The sequence below is a fragment of the Lichenostomus cassidix genome, chromosome 1Aa (assembly GCF_008360975.1).
Source record: "Lichenostomus cassidix isolate B80296 chromosome 1Aa, HeHo_3.0, whole genome shotgun sequence".
Classification (NCBI taxonomy): domain Eukaryota; kingdom Metazoa; phylum Chordata; class Aves; order Passeriformes; family Meliphagidae; genus Lichenostomus; species Lichenostomus cassidix.
In genome coordinates, this window is record NC_139480.1 from 34,246,630 (window position 1) to 34,266,866 (window position 20,237).

The following is a 20,237-nucleotide window of genomic DNA, read 5'->3' on the forward strand; positions in this document are numbered from 1 at the left end:
TGAATACTCTGTTTTACATTTTGGCAATATATGTTTGAATTTAATGATACACTGTGGAAAGTCCCAGAAGTAATTTTGAAGAGTTTTTCCTTTCTGTTGTCATATATTGTTTGTTATGCTCAGTTAGAATTCAATTTGAGGATTTAAATGTGGATGTGAACTTTCTCCTATGGGCTCCTAGCTCTTGTCCCAGAATCCCAAATGGCTGGGAAAAAGTTAGGCTTGGCACAGGTTGGTTTCTTGTTCCTCAGGGTAATTTATCAGTGCACTGCCTTTGCATCCAAGATAGTCTCCAGATTGGTTTGGCTTTCCAGGAGCAAGGCTGGGTAGGTGGTTTGCCATTAGAGACTATGGCTTTTCACCAGTAATTTCTGAGAATGATTTTTGTGGCAAAGTGTGTTTCTCTTCAGTCTCCCATGTAGTGCCTGAAAGAAGCTGAGATCTGAGCCTGTAGTGTGGAATTGCAGTTCCCTGTGCAGGTGAGAGCCAGTGTTGAAAGTGCAACAATGGAGTATGTAGACTGGTAACCAGGAGTTTGAGAAATTGTAGTTCCAGATATCCTTGATGTCAGGATGACAAAACGTGTCTGGACTTAATTGTTGTCTTAAGGAGGGTAGATGAGTGTTCTGATTTATAAATTTATGTATTCTGAACCAAGGCAATAGGATCCCTTCTTAAAGCCAGAAAAGCTTCAGACACATGCAGGTACCAGGGTAGGGGGAATAAGGACTGGTATAGCTTGAGAGCCCCATGGGATGTGTTTTAGGAGTGGCAGTGCAGCTCTGCTTATTTTAATTTGGACTACATCTGATACGTCATGTAGCAGTACCAGACAGACATGTTTTGAAATACTGGATCCGTGGAAGAAAAGTCATTCATTTATTGAGAGTAATCTTCAGCTTTGCTCTTTTTGAAGTACTAAAATGGGCTTGTCTTGTGAAAGAAATCTGCTTTGGTTGTGCACTTCTGAATCTATATTGTCTCTCATTTCTCGTCTCTAACACTTCTGGTACCGAGGAATTTTACAGAAGCCTCTCATACAAGACTGTACTTTGTTTTGCTTCCTTTAGAGGTAGGTACTTTAGCACAGAACTTAGGACTGAGGGATGTTTTTGTGAGAATGTTTTCAGATGTGGATTTTTGTTTGTATTAAATGCTTACAAATTTCTTGATTTGAACAAGAATGAGGCAGTTTTATTTCAGAGCCCCTGATTCAGAAAATATGACTGTCCCTATGAAGGTATATGGGAAGAGGGAGCAAACTGTAAAGCTCTACTTTACTATAAAGTGCACGAGCAATTATAAAATTTAGTAGTCTTTACAGAAAGGGACTGGAGAATTGCTACAGAGAACTGCATGTATACTTTGCTCTTGACGAGAAGAAATTCTGAAACATCAATACAGAGTAGAATATCAGATAAGTATTGGAAGTCACAAAGTTCCCAGAGGGACTCCTGTGTTTTTAATAGCTAGGTTAAGCCACAACTTTTCTTCCTTGTTTGTTGAATCACTATAAATAATTGATATTTGAAATAATTTGTCCTCTGAAATTTTTCAACCTTTTAAGAAAGAAGGCTGTTAAACTGGAAAACAATAACAAAAGGAGAAAAACAGAACTAACCAAGGATGCACTTTGTACACAGAAAGAAGAAAACCTAAAGGTTTTAATTTTAATCTTTTGCCTATTTAATGTGACCATAGACTTCACAGGAAGCCCATAACTATGAATACACAGAGGATTCAGAGAATACTTGCAAAGTGCACAGAGCCATAGTATACTGGAAGTCTTCGTAGAATTAATTCTTCTGTAAATAACTTGAAAGGTAAGTCCTTCTGGAAAGAAAATGTACAGCTCCTTAATTTTATCTCCTTAACTAGGTTATGCATGCCCAAACAAGTTTTTAACCTAAAGTTTAGCAAATTTGTCTTTATTTACAAAAGAAAAGGTGCTTCAGATAATGCATCTTTTCTCTGTATGTTCTTCATGGCTTGCTGACGGATTATTTTCCTTTACAACAAAACTTCATTGTTTTCGAATCGTGAATTAACAGGCATTGGTCAATATTTTGTTCTTTTCAGTTGAAATTTTAAATTGGGGGTTAATGTTTGATGTTAGGTGAGAAGCATGAAGGTAGTAATAGTTGAGATCTTTTAGTACCCTTGGGTTTATTAGGGTTTTGCTGTCATTCTTTCCCAGTGAAAAGACAGTTGAACAAATGAAACCATACACAGGTGCTGTGTGCTGACTGGCACCCTGTGCAGGGGAAGTGGAGTCATGTATGTGGTTATTCCCCTGTGGTCTTGCTCCTGTCCCAGAGATGTCTGTACTTGCTGTAGGGACAGTTTCAGTACAACCTACCAGAAGTAAATTGGTGGTACCTCAGTTGCTACTTGTGTTTGCAGGTTGTCAGCAGCCCCTGCGGAACGGGCATGGTGGAAAAATGTAGGATGGCAACTTCATGGATCACCCTAGTTCAATTTTACCAGTACATATGTTCAGTTTCTTATTATACTTGTTTAACAGTATTTTCCATCATACAAGAATTCATCCTTTTGATAAAGTGTGTTTGGACAGCAGGGTGCTTGCCTTGATCTTCAGATACAGTTTCTTGGCTGTTAAGGTACTGTAAATTGGGGCTGTGGCTATTACATTGTCCCACCAGCTGTGGCTTAGTTTAACCACAGCTGTAACCAACCCGCATAGCTGGACCAAGAACCCAGCTGGCTGAAAACTTTAGGGGCCAGCCAGGAGCAGGACTATGACAGTAGACTTCACTGCTGGGAAACATTAGACCTTGTGAAAATCCTGCTCAGTGGTGATTCACACTGTAGTGAATCTTCCATTATAAAACAAAAATTTTAAAAAATCTTCCTATTCAAACCCTTAGTATAAGAATTATATTCTTAATGGAAGAATTGTGCACTGAACGTGTAGGTTTCTCTCTGTCACTTCAAAATCCAAAAAGCTTGCTTACCATTAAAATTTTGTAGCTGCAGCCTGTAGTGGGTCATGGTTGTGTTTGTATTCCACCCTATCTGTAACTGATTTACTGTCACTTTTAAACTAATTTTAAAGTATCCTAAACAACGTTTTTATTCTCAAATAATGCTTTGAGACTTAACTGCATTCTACCAGCTATCTGTAATATATCTGGTTTTCCTTGTTCCGCTTGCAAAGCTTTAGTTAGGTATTTAGTTTGAGTCATCTGGACCTTTCTTTGCAGTTGCTTAAAAAAATTCAGGTCATTACTTTTGAAGTAGTGGATCTTCCTTTCCAGGAATCTCAGGTATTGGAGGTACATGGTTTGTGTGCAATAGAATTTGCTTGATAACTGTGCAAGTTTTAAAAAGGGGGAAAGGGTTAACAAAAGGTGTGAGGAATGTATTTGCTTAACAGTCCGGTAAAAGAGCTTATGGCACCACAGAGATACATAAACAATTTAAAAAAATGACGGTAGTGAAGGAGGTCAAACACAAAGAATACTTCAGTATTTGTAAACGCTTTTGACATTTGCAGTTTTTTAGAGCTAGTTACTGTACACTTCAGTCACTTAAAGAGAGCTGCAGTATCTGGGTGGTATTTTATTAAAATTAAGAATAGCTATAAATTCGTGCAGTGTGTAGCTGCCTTCAGTTATCCAGTATATAGGTCCTTGATGGAATTTATCACCCTCCATATTATTGCCAGCCTGATACATTTTCATGACTTTAGAGTATTCATTTAGATTTTGAAAATATGATAAAGAAATTAGTCTTTATCTTTCCTGAATACTATTTAATTCTGGAATTATGCTTCTTTTTAAAAGCAGAACTTTTAAGATTCTGCTTCAAAATTGTGCAGGCTGGGGGAGGGATTATACCACTCCAGAAGTAAGAACTTCTTTCAGGACTTGGCTGACCCTGAGAATACTTCAAAGAATTTGGCATCAGATTGGGGTGTAGTGATTTAAATCTCCTCTGTTTTCCCCATCTGCAATACTGGTAAAATGTGTTGAGACTAAAATTCATTCGAGTGTTTTATTATTGCAAGTTTAGATGAATGTGAAATAATGCTGCTGGTCAGAAAAACTTCTGAATCTTGTGAAATCACAAGTAGGAACTGTGAGCAAAGTTAGCAGAAGATTGAGTAGTCCCAATTTCCGTAGAAGTACTCTTTTTTAGTGAGACCAGAATAACAGGAAGCAATTCCCTATTGCTTGTTTTACCAAGCCATTGAAGCACTAAACATTGCTGTCCTGTTTTGGAACTCTACATACAATTGTTTTTTAAGAAACTGTGAGGAAGGGATGAGATGGAGGGAACTATCCTATGTCTGGGGTTTGGGCCAGGTCTCAGCAACATTTGCAGTCTGAGCTTAGACTGCCAATTTGAGGTACCTCTGTTTTTAAAATGTTGTGGCGTAAAGTCTGTCCCTTCCAAGAAGAGTTGCTTTTAATTTAAAACTGGTATGTTATTTCAGTTTCTGATTTTGAACAAAGTTTACAGTATATATTAAGCCAAAGTTTTTTACAATATGGGAATCTGACTGAAGTCCATGTGCATAAATAAGAGGGTACATAGCTAGTCTAATTCATTTTTTGACAACCTTATTGGAGAACAGAGTGATTGGAGAGACATAAATTAAGCCTGTGGAAGATTAGTACAGTGAAAAGGCATGATAGGTGAATTTACCACTTCCTTAATTTTACTTGTTGATTGTGTTTGCAATAGCATGGTAGGGAGCTCAGTTGTAATTTACCTTTTCCAGTGTGGAGTAGCATCACTTAACACTTAAATAATGAAAAATAACGAGGAATTGCAGTTCAGAAATACAGTCTTAAATAATCCTGGTACTTTTCCATTATCTTTTTCCAAAAATCAGTAATTTTTTTTAAGACTGATTTTTGTCCTTTTATTTTAGATATGGTATAAAAACGTTGAAAGTTGTTTTGTCATACTTTATTTTATGTCTGAACCTGGTACAACTGTAGTCTCAACATAGCCTGGCTGTGTAGTCAGAAGGTTACAAGAAACAGGCCTTGGAATATTTAGGAAGCATCTTAAGACTTCCATTAAAAAAAAAAAACCCAAACAACCAACCAAGTGAATAAGTAACCAAAAGACAGAAGTCTGTAATTTTGACTTGGATTTTTGCATTTGCTCTGAAGAGTCATAGATTCATATGTGTTAGGAGGACACTGTAAAAAGCCATACATTAATTTAACCTGTCTGTGCTCCTGGGAAATGTTTCTGCTTTTGCAGACCCTAACATTAGTCTGGAGAAGAAGAGTCATTGAGAGGCAGGTATGCTGCCAGGAAGTTGTGGCAGCTCATAAATATTTCTTTTCCTTCAAGGATTCAATATATTAAATGTAGTTAATGTTTTGAATTTTCAAGTTGTATTTTAAGGTAAGATGTTTGATGGACTGTATGTGCAGAATAAATTTTTTTGGCTAGAATATTCTCAGTTATTTCTATTTTTAAAATACCTTCATGAGGAAAAAAAAGCTCAAACCAAAGGGAAGCCTATATTTCTTAAAATTCAACTTAAATTAAAAATAGTATTATTGCCTCTTTCTTGAGGTGCTTCAAACAAATGGTTACCAGCTTACGTTAAATACTTTTATGTGTGAACGTACTTATAGAAGATAAAATTATCTGTTCTCTTACTCATTTAAAAGATTCATCTATCTTGTGCCCCCTTTTACAAAAAGCCCCCTAAAAAACAGGAGCAATACCTTCCCCTACCCCCCCACACTGGCAGAAGCTAGAGTAGAAATGGGTCTAGTACTGATTTATTTAATGTCAACAAACTCCATCAGAGTGATGAAAGAAAAAAGTTGTCTGTTGTTACTCTGTTAATCGTTCTGTACTTGTCACTGTACAGTGCTTAACTTCAGGAAATGTTCAGGAAACCAGGGCTTATTTGAAATACAATGTTTTAGATTAACCAAACTTTAAAGTTTTGACTCTATTCAAGAAGAAATAGGTAGGCAGTGCAGCTGTCTTAAAAAGTTAGTGGAATGGTGCTGTGCTTGGGGAAAAAAAAAAAAAAGAAATTAAATAGATAACTGCAGTATTCCTGGAAAGAGGAGCCTGTTCAATCGTGGAGATGTCCCAGCTGGAGCAGTGGTTGCCCTTTTAGCTGAAGCACAGATACAGAAATCTAACCTCCTGGCTGAGAGTCTCAGGCAAATTAAATCCAAAGGAGCCCTATTCTTTAATTTTTAATCTTTTATTCTTCTCATACAATAAAAGAGATTTGACGTGATGAAAACACCTAAATTCTGTGATCATGAACCAAAATTGAATTAACACTTCAAAGTTTGTTTTTTCCATTTGGTTTACAAGCTTTTATGTCCCTGTCTGGTACATACTGCAAAATTTCTTAAATGGTAAATGAACCAATGAAAGATAGTGTCCAGTGAACAGATGCAGACTACCTAATAGATACTGTGGCATACGTAATATAATAAGACTTAATATTTTACAGAAATACAGACTAGAAAGCTTATCAATGGGCATATTTTGTTTCAACTGATTTGGGTGTGTAGGAAGTGTGAGATATCCTTTGAACAGTATGTAAGGTAGTGATCTACAGAGATAGCTGGAGACACTTAGCAGATGAAACTCTGTCAGCTTTGCTTAGATGTAGGGGAGCACAATAAGATTAGGGGGAAAAAACCACTCTCCCAACGATACAGCATGCATGTGATCACTGACAAGCCTATCAACACTGTCTTTGCAATCATCTTCCCTTGCCTGTGAGGCCCAGCTGACCTTCACCTTTCAACTTATCTGCTCCCATCCCTGTGCTACCTCCTCCTGCCCTGACAGTGTCCTTGATGCAGACCATTTTCACTTTTGCACCCCCTGGAGGGATAAAGCCTTCCTAAAATCTCAGTGTTGTTTCATCTCTTTTTCATCACCAGCTTTCCTAGTGAAAATTTCTGATTTAGCAGATTCTGATTTCAGTGTAAATGTTTGCATGTTACTCCACCAGGGGTTTTCTTTTGTTTTGATAGATTCTTAGAGGACTCATCAACATAAAAGGTGTCTGAGAAGCTCCTTATAATGAAATCTTTATATAATTTCTTCAGTACTAGCAGCAGATATCACTGCTTCAGAAGTCAGACCATAGTGCTGGCTTGGACTAGATGAGCATCTGGTTCATTTTCCAGTTTAAGCTGTGGTGATCCATTTGTACATTGTCTGAGTTGTCTGTTGTTTGTGGGAAAAAAATTTGAGCAGCTGGGAACAATACCCAGCATCAGAGGTAGCAAAGTATGTCATGCTGATATCAAAGCTGTAACACTTGATAGAGAAGAAATACTTCAGCACTCAGCTCTCTTAATTGTGAAGCTAGTGTCCAAACTACTTAATCTTACTAAGTTAACTTCTGTTAAAATTGCTATTAAAAATGTCTCTTTTGAATATGTGATAACTATTGAATACCACGATGAATGAAAAGTCTTAAAAGTGTTTTTCTTCTCCCAAAACTGTTCTAAGCTTTTTATCAAAAGTCATGCTTTATTTCTTTGCGGTTTTTAAACTCATTTGGCCTGTCTGGAGATTCAATGAATTAAGATGCTAGAATTCCAAACCTGGCTAATGGCGTGTCTGATTATCACTTAACCTGCTTAGCTCTCTTCATAGAAGTGCATTTATGTCCCTTAAGAATCTTTTCTCTGCTACATGCTCATACATGTGTTGTGAAATATGCTAAACAACTGCCCTGTTTTGGTGCCTTGTTGCAGAGGGGGAGTACTACCTGAAGAAAGGACCAGTACTCAAAGGTCAGAATGGCTTGTCCATGTTTTCTGTTGCCAGTATAAACTGCAACAAATTTTTTTCAGACTCAAGCTTCTTATTCCCTCTATCTGCCTTGCCTCGCCTTGACACCCCTCTCTTGAGTTTTCAGCTGAAGTTACTTACAACCAGTTCTAGGACTTATTTCATGCAGAAAGGAGTTTTTAGAGTAGGAAGTGCAAACTTCTTTGAACTGATGGCTTTTTTTTGGTCACAATTTCTTTTTTGCTTCCAAGAGAAATCTGTAGAATCTGTCACAGTTCTAAGTACTTCAGAACAATGTTCATGTGCTTAGTATGATTTTATTTTATGGTTTCATTTCTCCATTTACCTGATCCAGCTTTCAGACTGCACATGCATCATGTGAATTTGGCTATATGCATAGTTTTCTGCAACAGAATTTTGCTGAACACAGAAGTTGCATTTTTATCAATTTGCTCTGAGGTTTGCAATTTTTAAGAAAATGCCAAATCCAACTTCTTTCTCTGGGGCCTGGAGGGAATGGTAGGATTTTGTTATTTCTGAAGAACTTAGTGCAGTAGGGTTTTCCAAATCTCTTAAAACTGAGCTTTACAATTGTATGTACTCTATGAAGGAGTTCTCTAGAGGGTATCTGAGTAGATCTAGAATTTCTAATTGCGTAAAGTGTCTTTATTTTATAAAAAGAACATGCCACAAAGCAACAAAAAAAGCAAGCCCAGGTATGAAACTGGAAATAAAATTCAAATTGATGAACTTGTTGAGTAAGAGGTTATCTTATTCTAGTTGTTATAAAAGGGTAATTTCTGAAAAATGGCAAAACTTGCTGTGTCAGTAGTGAAATACTCAAAAGCACTAATGCAGTTCAGATGGGAAACGGCAATGCTTTTTAATTACAAATTCATCTAGTAGTTTTCAACCAGTATGTTTCTGAATTACCTAATGGGATGAGTCAAAGGTTACCAAGCAAAAGAAGGAAGTTGCCATTCTGATACCTTCCAATGGCAGTTTTTTGTTATGGCTGAAGTGTAAAATACTGGTTGAGAGAAACACACAAAGTTTTGAGAAGCCAGGTAAAGTGCCACTGTAGTAGTAAGTTTATTATGAGAGTATTTGAAGTCATTTCATTTTCTTTCTGGAGTGGAATTTTGAGGAGTTTTGCTTATTTACAGCTGAATTTCTCCTTTCTAAGATTGACCCGTTTCTACATTAACCAAGTACCAGTTTTCATAGGTAAAGTTTGTATTTACAATAATATCAGACAAGTAATCATTGTTCCCAATGGACAAAATTCCTAAACCATGTCCCTGACAGAAGATACAGCAGTGTGTTTTACAGTATGTGTGTGGGTGTGCAGGTGTGTGCAGTAGTCAGGACTTGTGACTTCATTGCCATGTCTGCAAAGGAGACACAGTCCTCCTTGGGTCACGTCACTGACTAAGGTGGAATGTATGTGGCATCTTCTTGGTTTCTTCTCAAGCTGCTCTAGATGGAGTGTTTGTTTGCCCTTGTCATTTTTGCAAATTTCTTGCTGCCTTTCTTGTATTTGAAAAGTCTTTCTCGTGTGTGTTTGGATTTCATTGAATGATCTGTCAGAAGATTATATTCTGAATGAGTATAGGTTATTGATCAGACCCATAAAAGACATCCAGCTTAATGAAAAGTTTTATCCCCAGCTACTTTTGGTTTCTAATATATTCCAAGTGTTGTGCTTGTAATTAGTACCAGGAGAACCTGCAGGACTCTGGTCCAGGATGGGCATGGTGTCAACCATGTTATGAGAAGAAATGGAGTTTCTTGTAATCACAATTTTCAAGTTCAGCTTTAATAATTCCAGTGTTGGTTTATTCTGATTTTAATGTAGGCTTGTTTTTGTTACTCCTCCTGTGCTGTTCTATTTCAGGAGTGTTTTAAAATGTTTATTTCATAACAGTTAAAGATGGTTAAAAACAGTTAGCATGTCATCTTTTTCAGGAGAATTCCTGTGGCTTGTTTGCTGTTAGGGACTGGATTTCTTGGATATGGGTAGCATGCAGCAGAGATTCACAGTTTTACTATAGCTTTTGCAAGCATTATTATACTTCATAGAACACTTGTAAAATTTTACCCTGTAGATAGTGGTTTTTGAGAATATGAGTGCCAGGTAGTATAAAATCATAACTATATGCCCTTTATTTCCTTGATGCTCAAAATTTTTGTGTGGAATTCCTGCATAGAAGTTTCTGTGCATCTTGTCTGTCATAGTTTCTTTTTGGAAGGAAAGACTATACCATTTTAAGGAGATCAGTTACATCTTCGACTACTTGGAGACTTGACCTGAATGGGTCTGTGGTTGCTATTATTTTCTGCAGTGCTGTGTGAATTTGGAAAATAATCAATTTATGTATCATATGACATAAGTACCTGGAGTTTATTCTAAAGGCTATTCAACTTTAAAGTTTTTTGACAGATTAGTCTATCATATTGTGGTGGTCTTTCAGTCTTCCATGTTTCTGAAATTGAAACTTAAAAGACTTGCATAACTTAAAAGAATATGATGCCAGTTGTTGAAGATCACAGAGTTGTTAGGGTTGGAAGGGACTTCTGGAAATCGTCTAGTCCAACCCCCTGCCAAGGAAGGGTCACTTAGAGCAGGGCACACAGAAACAAAATATGAACAAAACACCTATTATACTATTGCATTCTTAAAATGGGTGTAAAACTATGGCAGTATTAAGCCAATCAAGCTAAAAACCTTTTAACAAGAAGAGAAATGCAGTGAAACGTTCTGTTTGCCATGATGATGTTCCTTTAGTACTACAAAGTTGTTGTTTGAATGACTATCGCGCCATAATCATGCAGTGTACTGGTAGAGGTTATCATTCACCTTGGACAAGTGGACAGACTGCGATTGTGAAATGAAATGAAAGAACAAAAGATCTCAGCTTCTAGTTTTGTTTTGTCTTTTGTGTAGAAAATAAAATGTATCTGTTTGTACCAGTGTACTTTTCAAGGTGGTTTTATTTAATAGCTGTAACTTATCACTGAAGGGTTGGGATTTGAAAGTTTTTTTGCATTTAACAACTTGGTAATATATATTCTATTGTATATCAGTTCCCCTCTGGGCTAAATAGGAATTATCTTTGACACTGAGAAATAGGACCAACAGTAGTAGTTTCTACTATAAATTGAACTTATGTTAGCTAACAAACTGATGGAATTCTGAATTCTGTATTTTGACTTAAATTGCAGGCTGATTTGGTAGTTCATGTGATTTTTGGTAGGCATTTTCAGAGACACTTATTTCTCACTGAAAGGCTCATTAAAGGTCGCTTTTGCAGATACTTTGGATGTGCAAGTACGTTATGTGAAAACAGTGATTTGTGGCAGAAAAGAAATAAATTACTGCTTTTGCTCATTAAGATCTAGACAGCAACATCAGAAGCAATAGTATTGGGTAGAAGGTTTGTAACATCAGACTGAGATTAGAACTTCTAATTGCTTCCATGTAATGATAGCATGTATGTTGACAAACTGGAGAGGCAGGAAAGGAAAGATATTGCTAGAGTTCCTAAAATGGTTTCTTCTATTTTTTTTTAATTTTTTAAGTTTTTTTAAAAAACTTTTATTATTGTGTAGAATTTTCAGCTCTTGTGAAGATGATGAGTTTAGGCAATTGTAGGTCAGTGTTGGTTTTTCTACTCTGTGGAAAATTAAAAGCATTCTCCTGTGAGATTTTATGGTATCCTCTTAGTTTAGATTTGGCTGTGTCAATGGTGTGAGTGAGCTCTCCTTGGGCACCACCTGTAGTAATATGGCAAACCAAAAATTAATTAGTTTTCATTTCTTAATAGTATAGTTTGCTTCAGGCTGTTAAACTAACATAATATACAATCATAGTACCGCTTTACAAGTAAATTTTAAAGATTTTCTTGCAGCTTAAGACAAATTTTTTAATAATTTTTCCTTACAAATTGTGTTTCAATAAGATATTTTCAAATATTGGTCACACGTTTTTGTGTGCTGATGTAAGCTATACTACAGTGTTCCTCACAATTAAAAATATTTATCTTTAAATCTTCTTTTAAATAAGTATTGATTGTTGTTGTGTGTTACATTCTCAGCCGAAGGATAAAGGTCAATGACCACAGCAAACTGGTTATTAGATCCTTCAAGTTTGTAACATTTGTACAGTGCTTCTAGTTCCCCTGTAGTGGTTGTTGAGAAAAGTTCCACAGAAGAATTTAAAGGTCTTACCAAGTTTCTGACCATATTTTGCTTGATTAATGTTAGCTCAGAGTTGTGAGTTTTAAACGTAGAACCATAGAACAGCCTGGACTGGAAGGGACCTTAAAGATTATCAAGTTCCAAACCCCTGCCATAGCAGAGATGCCTTCTAGTCTAGATCAGGTTGCTCACAGTCCCATCCAACCTGAAAACTCTGGGGTTGGAGCATCCACAACGCCTCTGGGCAGCTTATGTCATGGCTTCATCACCCTCACACTAAGGGATTTCTTCTTAACAGTCTAAACTTACTCTCTGTCAATTTAAAGCCATTCCCTCTTGTCCTGTCACTACATGATCTATATTTCGTGTGAGCTTCCTTCAGGTAGTGAAAGGCCACAATTAAGTCACCTCCAAACCTTCTCTTTTCCAGGCTGAACAATCCCAGTTCTCTCAGCCTTTCTTCATAGGTGCTCCATCCCTATAATCATCTTGGTGGCCCTTCTGTGGGTTCATTCCATCAGGTCAGTGACCTTCCTGTGCTGAGGACCCCAGAGGTGGATGCAGAATTCCAGGAGGGGTCTCATCAGAGCAGAGTGGAGGGGCAGAATCCCCTCCCTCATCATGCTGGCCCCACTGCTCTGGATGCCCAAGATCCAACTGGCTTTCTGGTCTGTTAGTGCACACTGCTGGAGCATGTCCGGCCTGTCATTTGTCAACGCATCCAAGTCCTCCTCAGCAGGGCTGCTCTCAATCTGTTCATCCCCCAGCCTGTGGTGATACTAAGGGTTGTCCTGACCCAGGTGCAGCTTGTGCTTCGAAAGGAGCACGTGTGTTCACTTGATCAGAGGTGGACGTGGTTTGTGGCCATGTGGCTGGTTAGTTCTCTTAACTCCGTCCTAACATGTAGTTCCTTCCCTTTCTTTCCTCTGTCATCATGAATATTTTCTAATAATATTTTGCATGGGCCTACCAGTGGGAGTTGTAAGTACTTTTGCAATATTATGCTAAAGGATGAATTGACATAAGTGCAGGGTTTTTACATTTTTAATGAATGGTTACGCTGCCAGTGTGTCTTGTGCAACAGAGAACTGAGTTCCCACAGTAGAGCAGGAAGAGTAGTTAAAGGATTAGGAGAGGAATCTGTATGACATTAGTTTGAGAGGGAAAAATTCTTTGCTTGATGAAATTGCCATGCAATTGGCATACGGCTTCTGGGAGATTGTGTTGGCATATGTGTGTGTGTGTATGTATATGTATGAATGAAGAACTTAAATACAAGAGCTGATTTCTACATTTCTTCTCCTCACCAGTCTAGACCCTGTACCTCAAGGTAAAAAAACTCAGATCACTGTTACTTTCCAAACAGTTTAAAATGTATTTGTAAGTGCTACATGAACTTTGTTGTATTTACTTTCTTAGCTGATTTGACCGTGATCTATCAGTCTGTGTAAAGGGAGCTGCAGTCCATGTATGAGGTTTCCTGATGGCTTCTTGTCCTAGGAAATAAGCAGCTAAGTTCCATCTGCAGATCTGCCTGCATTTGGTACAGACCCAGTTATTCTCACACCTTCTTACAAAGAGTACCACAACAGTATTCTTCCAATATCTGTGCATATGCTTGTAGCATGAGTGACTAATAAGTATGTTAGTGATTACTGGAATAAGTTAACATGGATTGGAAGGTGCCTGCTGCTAACCTGGCAACGATATGACACCATCATTGCATAAACCTGCTGTAATATAAAAGTCTGCATGGGGATTAGTGCTCTGATTCAGAAGTCTGCCAGCTGTTTACTGTCACTGGTGACTATGGGGAAGTAGATAAACTGGCTGCTGGTTTTATCTTCAGAATGAGCAAGAAGTAAGCAACATGGCTGCAGCAGCTGCAGCTCAAGTCTGTAATCCCAGTTCTGCTCTTTCTGTAACTGGTTTTTAGGCAGCTTGCCTCATGTTATTGTACTGTTAGTTTTGTGACAGGGCTGGATAGCAGTGTGAATTGTGCCATCATGTTTCTCTGTTGTGATCTGTGCTGTGGCTCACCCTAAGAACAGGTGACAGTTCTTTCTGGTGGAGTAGAATCCTGTTAGGGGTGCAGGCAGTTGCCAGAATGCCCTCCAGTGGCTGTACCACTTACCTCAGTGGGCGTGTGGGCAGCTTGAGCACTGCATGCAACTGCTTCACTTGGCAGCATTGAACAACACAAAATCGCTTACAAAAATGCTGCTGTGAGGAAGTGTCAGTCTTAGTAAAAAGTTTAGAGGTCTTCAGGGTAGTTGGGTGCAGTGGTGCTCCTCAGCCTTCCCCTACAGCTGAAGCCTGCAGTGCACTGCTCTGTTCTCTGGAGTTCCTCAGCACAGCTCTGTTAGGTGTCATGTAGAAATACAGATTTCCCATAAAAATACTGGTATTTATCTAATTATTAAAAGTTTTCCTAATTTCCTAATAACCGTGCTTTTGTCAGACTCCATGTTAATACCATTGTACTTTATCAGTTTTCAGGGCATAGTCTTGACTAGTCTTTTTGGCCACTGTCATATATGATTATCAGTATAGAAAATATTCTTTTAGAAAGTTTGAATTTAGTGGAGAATTTGTAATACCTTTCAGCTTCTCAGTAGAAGGAGTTTACGTTTGGACTTAGTAACTTCCTTGCAGCAGCTATAGACATATTTTGAGAGCTCTGACCCACTGACTCAGAAATCTTCACGGTAGCCAGCCACGTGTAAACTTTTGCAGAAATAAGATCAGAATCTGCAGGGTCAAAGACAGAATAGTTTTTTCCCCCTATATAGCTCCTGTATGGTAATTCAGGGTTAAGTATTACATTAATACAGTACCAGGTATGCTTCAGTGACTTGCCTTCTATCACAATTCAGTTGTTATTCTGATGATGTATCACAAGAGAAGGTTATGTGGCAGAAAAAAAAAATCCTTTTCTTATCCCAGGTATTGTTGAAGGAGCACCAAACAATTCTTTGGGACCTCTGAGAATCTGCCTTTTTGCTTCTCAAGAGCAGTAGCTGGATGAGACTCCAGCCTCTTGTCACTGCTGAAGGTAGCTTTGCCAAAGCATTTCACTATCCTTTTTACTGCAGTTAAAGGCAACTGCTCATCTCTCTGCACTTTACTCAGGCAGAGCAAAGGACAAGATAATCCCCTTAGCCTGTTAAATGCTCCATCCCGTCTGGTAGGTGATAATTGCATTGTGAGGGGATTAACACAGTAGGATATGCTTACAGTGTAATGAAAGCTTCACTATAAGTGTGAAAGTCAGCTGAATGCATTCTAGCACTTTGGGGACCTTACATTTGCACATACTTTGTAAAAAACATAAAACAAAAGTTTCGTGTGAAGAAGGTACCCAGTATTTTACATGCCGTCCTTCACATGTTTGCAACAGATTCTGTGTTTGTTCTGAAATATCAGTAGTCTGAATATCTGAAATCCCCTTGTAGGAGTAGTGGAATAGACTTTGTTTTGCCAAATGTTTTGGAACCATTTGGTGACTACAGCTGTATTAAATGTGTCCCAGGTGTTGACTACTTTTACTCAAAAGTACTATGACTTTGAAATCTCAGGGTTTCGTCATTGACAGTATAGGAACAGCCATGTTATTTAAACACTGCCTAGAAATCTTCATCAGTAAAGGTGAAATTTGAGTAAGCCACACTGTGAGGAGTATCACAGTGATTTTGTGTCAGCAGGGATTTCTGTCAAGAGGATTTCTGGCCAAAACTCTTCTTGCAGGCAACCAAAAGAAATACTTTGAAATTTCAGTGTCAAGCATGAGCCTAAGGTAGTGCAAACTGACTCTTTTAAAAAAAATATTAAAAATCCTATGGTTTTTATGTTTATCGAATGCCGTAGTAAAGACAATAAATGTTACATCTCAGTGCATTTCATTAGCTAACTGTACCTTAGCTTCCTTGCCTTTGAAGATGATAAAGATCCTTGTGAAGCTAACTTATGTAGGGCGGTAGCTCAGGGTTGATTATCATCCTGTTGGGTGACTCTCCTCAGTCACCCCATATGGTACGAGAAACTGGGCAAGTTGCTCTGTGCTGACCTGCATGTGCCGCTTTGCTGGATTGAACATTAACCTCTTAGGTTAAAATAGGGCTTGGTTAGCCCACACTGTGCTGGGATAGTTTCATAGTCAGATGATTAAAGGCAAGTCAGGTATATAAATATGCACTGTGTGCCGTAGATGCTTTAGTGACATTGTATGACCTTGCTGCAGGATTAAGTTTTCTAATGAATTAAGGTTCTGAGACCAGCTGTGTGGTTGCTGTTTCTTTAGTTTTCATTTCCTGACTTAGCAGTGCTGTGTGTATGTTTGTGTGTGTGCTTCTGGCAGTAAGGGTGAAATAAAATCTAGTGGATTTTTATGGGTGTCTGCAGTAACTTTGCCGGTCTGTGATGAGGTTGTTGAGTGTGGTTAAGCTCAGCCCTCTTTTACTTAATCATGGATTTGAGTGGGGTCAAGAAGACAGCTGGTTTTCCAAGTTCTGGTGATGAGACATGAAAGTGATTTCACATAATATTTCACAAATATTTTCACAAATAAAATAAAATAATTTCACAAATAAAAGAGAAGATTATATTTTTTCTTCTCTTTTATTTTTGTTGTTTCTTTTAAGGAGGTTGAGCTTTAAAGAATATTCCTTAATTATTTCCTTTTAGGTTGAAAATGGTTACCTGAGGAGGGGAAAACTAGGAAAGTTTGCTCGTTTTCTGACACGTAGTTTTAAATGAGCTTGGGTGTAAGGTCATGGAATGCAAAAAACCAATCAACGTAACAACATCCTTCCAAAAAATGAAACACGTCCCCTCTCCTCACCCCAGTTATTTCTCGAATACGTGTTTATGTCATGTGAAAATCTCTTTTGAAAGAACCATTCATTAGCAATATATGGAAAGTATTTTTAAGAGGGATTTTCAGATATTTAGAAACAATGTTTTTACCAATCCTTACATATATATATTTAAAATATATACCAAGTATGTAGCAAACTAAATAATATACGGTATATAATAAAGTTTTCTTCTTATTTAGGTGACAAACAGCATGTTTGGTGCTTCAAGGAAGAAGTTTGTAGAGGGGGTTGATGGTGACTACCATGATGAGAACATGTACTACAGCCAATCATCGATGTTCCCACATCGGTCAGAAAAAGATGTAAGTTGAATAAGCTTGTTTTTTCTCCTTTCAATACTGAGATAGTTTCAGGTATGTGAAATGTACGTGAGGAAGGGCTTCATTCAGCCTTAGGCTGCACACAGCTCTTTCCAGTGGCAAGTGCTTTAATTTTAGTGAATTTATACATGTAAATTTCAGCCGTATGCTTGCAAGTTGGTTTTTATTTTCCATCTTGAAGAATTGTATTTGTCATTTAAATTGAGTTATCGATTATATCTTGTGCTTACATCCCATGTCTACAAGATTATTTTGTTGTGGTTTTGCGTTTTACATCTTTAGCTGCTTTTAGTTTCTGAAAATGAATTGTGCAGGTTGTTTGCCGAAGTATTCTAAGGTAGGTATTTATCCTATTTGTAATGCCATGAAGTTATGAAACTAATAATTCCTAAACATTTTTTCCCCTTGGTAATGATAAATTGTATGTTACAACTGCATTGGTGTTATTAAAGCTCTGCTGCTTCTTACCAAAGCTAAATAAATTAGGCAGTAAAGTATTTCACTTTTATATGGAGTAGCATGTAGAAATACATGGGGGACTTGAAAGCGTGACCTGAAGTTCATGTCACCTGAAGGTCAGTAATATCATCTCGTGGCAGGCTTGCATTTAATATGTGTAGGCAACATATTCTTTCTAATTAAAAAAGAAAATATAAACCTTCAAACTTTCAAAATGCTGTAAATGCTTCAAGTCTGCCTCCAAGACTGTCCAGAAATATGGTTAATAGCAGTCGTGAACACAGTCTTGATAGAACTTGACCCTGTATCAACATAAACACTTCCTTCAGACTCCTAACTCAGTTTTGATTCTGATTTTCAAAGAGAAGGAAATAAGTTTAGAGAGTTGAAGGCCTTTTCAAACTCAGTGAAATAAAAGAAAAAAGCATAAAGGCAGCTTTCCAATTCAGTTTTGTAAATTAACTTGATAAGAAATTTCAGGTGAGCCAGCGAAGAATTAAAATGAATTACAGTATAAAGAAAACTAAATGGACTGCGCTCTTCTCTTTATGTTGATTACATGTGTGCATGTACCACAGATGCACATGGGCACAATGGAATGTTTATGATGTTAAATATACATCCTTTCTGTGGTCAATGAGAGGTGCAGCTAGCACTCTCAAAAACAGTAGACACTATTTCTCCAAAGTGATTTTTGTACATTAAATCCCTGGTTTTAGATTTGATGCACTGAGGGAAAAATCATTATGGTGTACTAAGAAAGGTAAAGTGAGATAAATGCTATGCTGCGCAGTGTACACAGTGAAAGCTGATGGCTTGGCACATTGTTGAATGGTCTGGACACAGTGAATGAGTGTTTTAGTTGCCTACTTTTTCTGTAGGCAGAGTTGCAGAAGGGATCTTAGAATGCACTTCAAGAGAAGGAAGGTGGGTGTTCCAGACACTAAGAATGACAAATGAGAAATTAAAAGCTTGTGGGAGAAGTGGCCAGAATGGGTCATAGAAGCCTGCTGTAGTTGGCAGAAGAGTGATATCATTCCGACAGGAAATAGAAGAACGGATTTGCAAAGTTTTAAAAAATTTTATTTCCAAATAAGTTTTAACATTCCTCTAGCCTCTGTAGCCTCACTGTTGACAACTTTGAGTTTTTGAAATTTTAAACTGTTATATGCTGTTGTAATTTTTTTATAAGTTAATCAAAATAAATTTATGGTGATAACACTGACTGTACATTTTTGATCACTCATGTATAGCTAAATGGATATTCTGTATTACATGTTCCATTTGCTATTTCATTTGACTCACAGTAGATAAGAAGGATTAGAAAGGTTGTTACGTTACATTCTCTTAGTCTCCAACTTTTTTGCAGCTTTGAAAACCTTTTTCTGTTGAAAATAACCATGTTTTGAAATAGTCTTTCAACTAGAATTCTGCTAAAAATGTTGTATATGAGAGTACAATAAATATATTTTCTCTGTTACTTGGATAACAGTATTGACAGGCTAAAATAAAATTGCTCAGAATTTTCTCCAAGTAAGCTAATAAAGACCAATGTTCAAAAACTAGATCCAGTTTTATGAACACCTGGGGGGTAAATTCTGGCATTCTAGATCTTGAAGCACTTTCTGTCTTCACATCTGTTATGGCAATAAAATAAAGGTAGAAGAAACACTGGAGAAAGGAGTAAATTACTCGTATATTATTTAAACAACATGCAGTTTTACTGCAATTTAAATTATCTTTTTTCATTTTAAGTTTTGTTTATGTCTTTACTGAAAGCAGATAAAATTAATGTTGCAAGGTTTTGCAACGGACTGTAAAAGTTAGTTAAATGTAAACTTTTTTTTTTATTCTCTCCGTTGTATGATAAGTACATATTAATGCAGAGTCCTTAATTTATGCTTCATTTACCCTCTAGAGTTCTTCAAACTGAAATAGAATGGTTCTGGTGGAAGCCTCCTTAAATACTGTTCTTCAGGAATGGCTAAAGCTTTTTTAGTATTTACCCTTATACTGGATATGACTAGATCTGTTTTTCACTTTGCTAAAGTTTTACTGATTCTAATCTTGAAAGTTACTACTTTCCAAGGACCTGTAACTGGTCATGTATGTATTTACTACAAGCAGGGAAACATAGGGAATGGTGAAATCCTCCTAAAATTTGGACTAAATACTATTACTGCAAGCATATTTGTATAAACTTTTAAACTTACTTTTCACCTTATTGTTATAGTGAAGTCAAGCCAAGTCCTGTCTTAAACCTCAAAGGCTTTTGACATGGGGAAAGAAATAGCAGCAAATAATTTTGGAAATGTTAACTTTTATTGCTTAGCTACACTGAGGCTGAAATAAAAGTTTCTTTGAAATTACCTGTTTTTTCACTAGAGAAAGCAGTTCTAGATAAAAAGGATCAATATGGTAATTGCAGAAAAGTTGCATGTTACTCACATGCACAAGTGCTTCCAAGATCATACAGCTACTGATTGGATAAGTTATTTTAGGCCCACAATTGTGGTTCCTTAGATGAGATTACATCTTGCTCGAGTCGTTTTATGCTTCCTTTTTACTAAGTAAGTTGCTTTGCCTTGAATCATCACATGCTTGCTGA

The 20,237-nt window shown here is 37.2% G+C and overlaps 1 protein-coding gene across 4 annotated transcripts in view; it reads left to right on the top strand.

Moving 5' to 3' along the window:
• Positions 1-20,237, top strand: part of CNOT2 (CCR4-NOT transcription complex subunit 2) — an 82,637-nt gene that overhangs the window by 30,328 nt on the left and 32,072 nt on the right. For all 4 annotated transcript variants that reach the window (XM_085044868.1, XM_085044864.1, XM_085044852.1 and 1 more), the window contains exon 2: positions 17,030-17,152. In XM_085044868.1, the coding sequence (XP_084900994.1) occupies positions 17,042-17,152 (111 nt within the window). In that variant the 5' untranslated portion in view covers positions 17,030-17,041. The remainder of the gene's footprint in view (positions 1-17,029; positions 17,153-20,237) is intronic.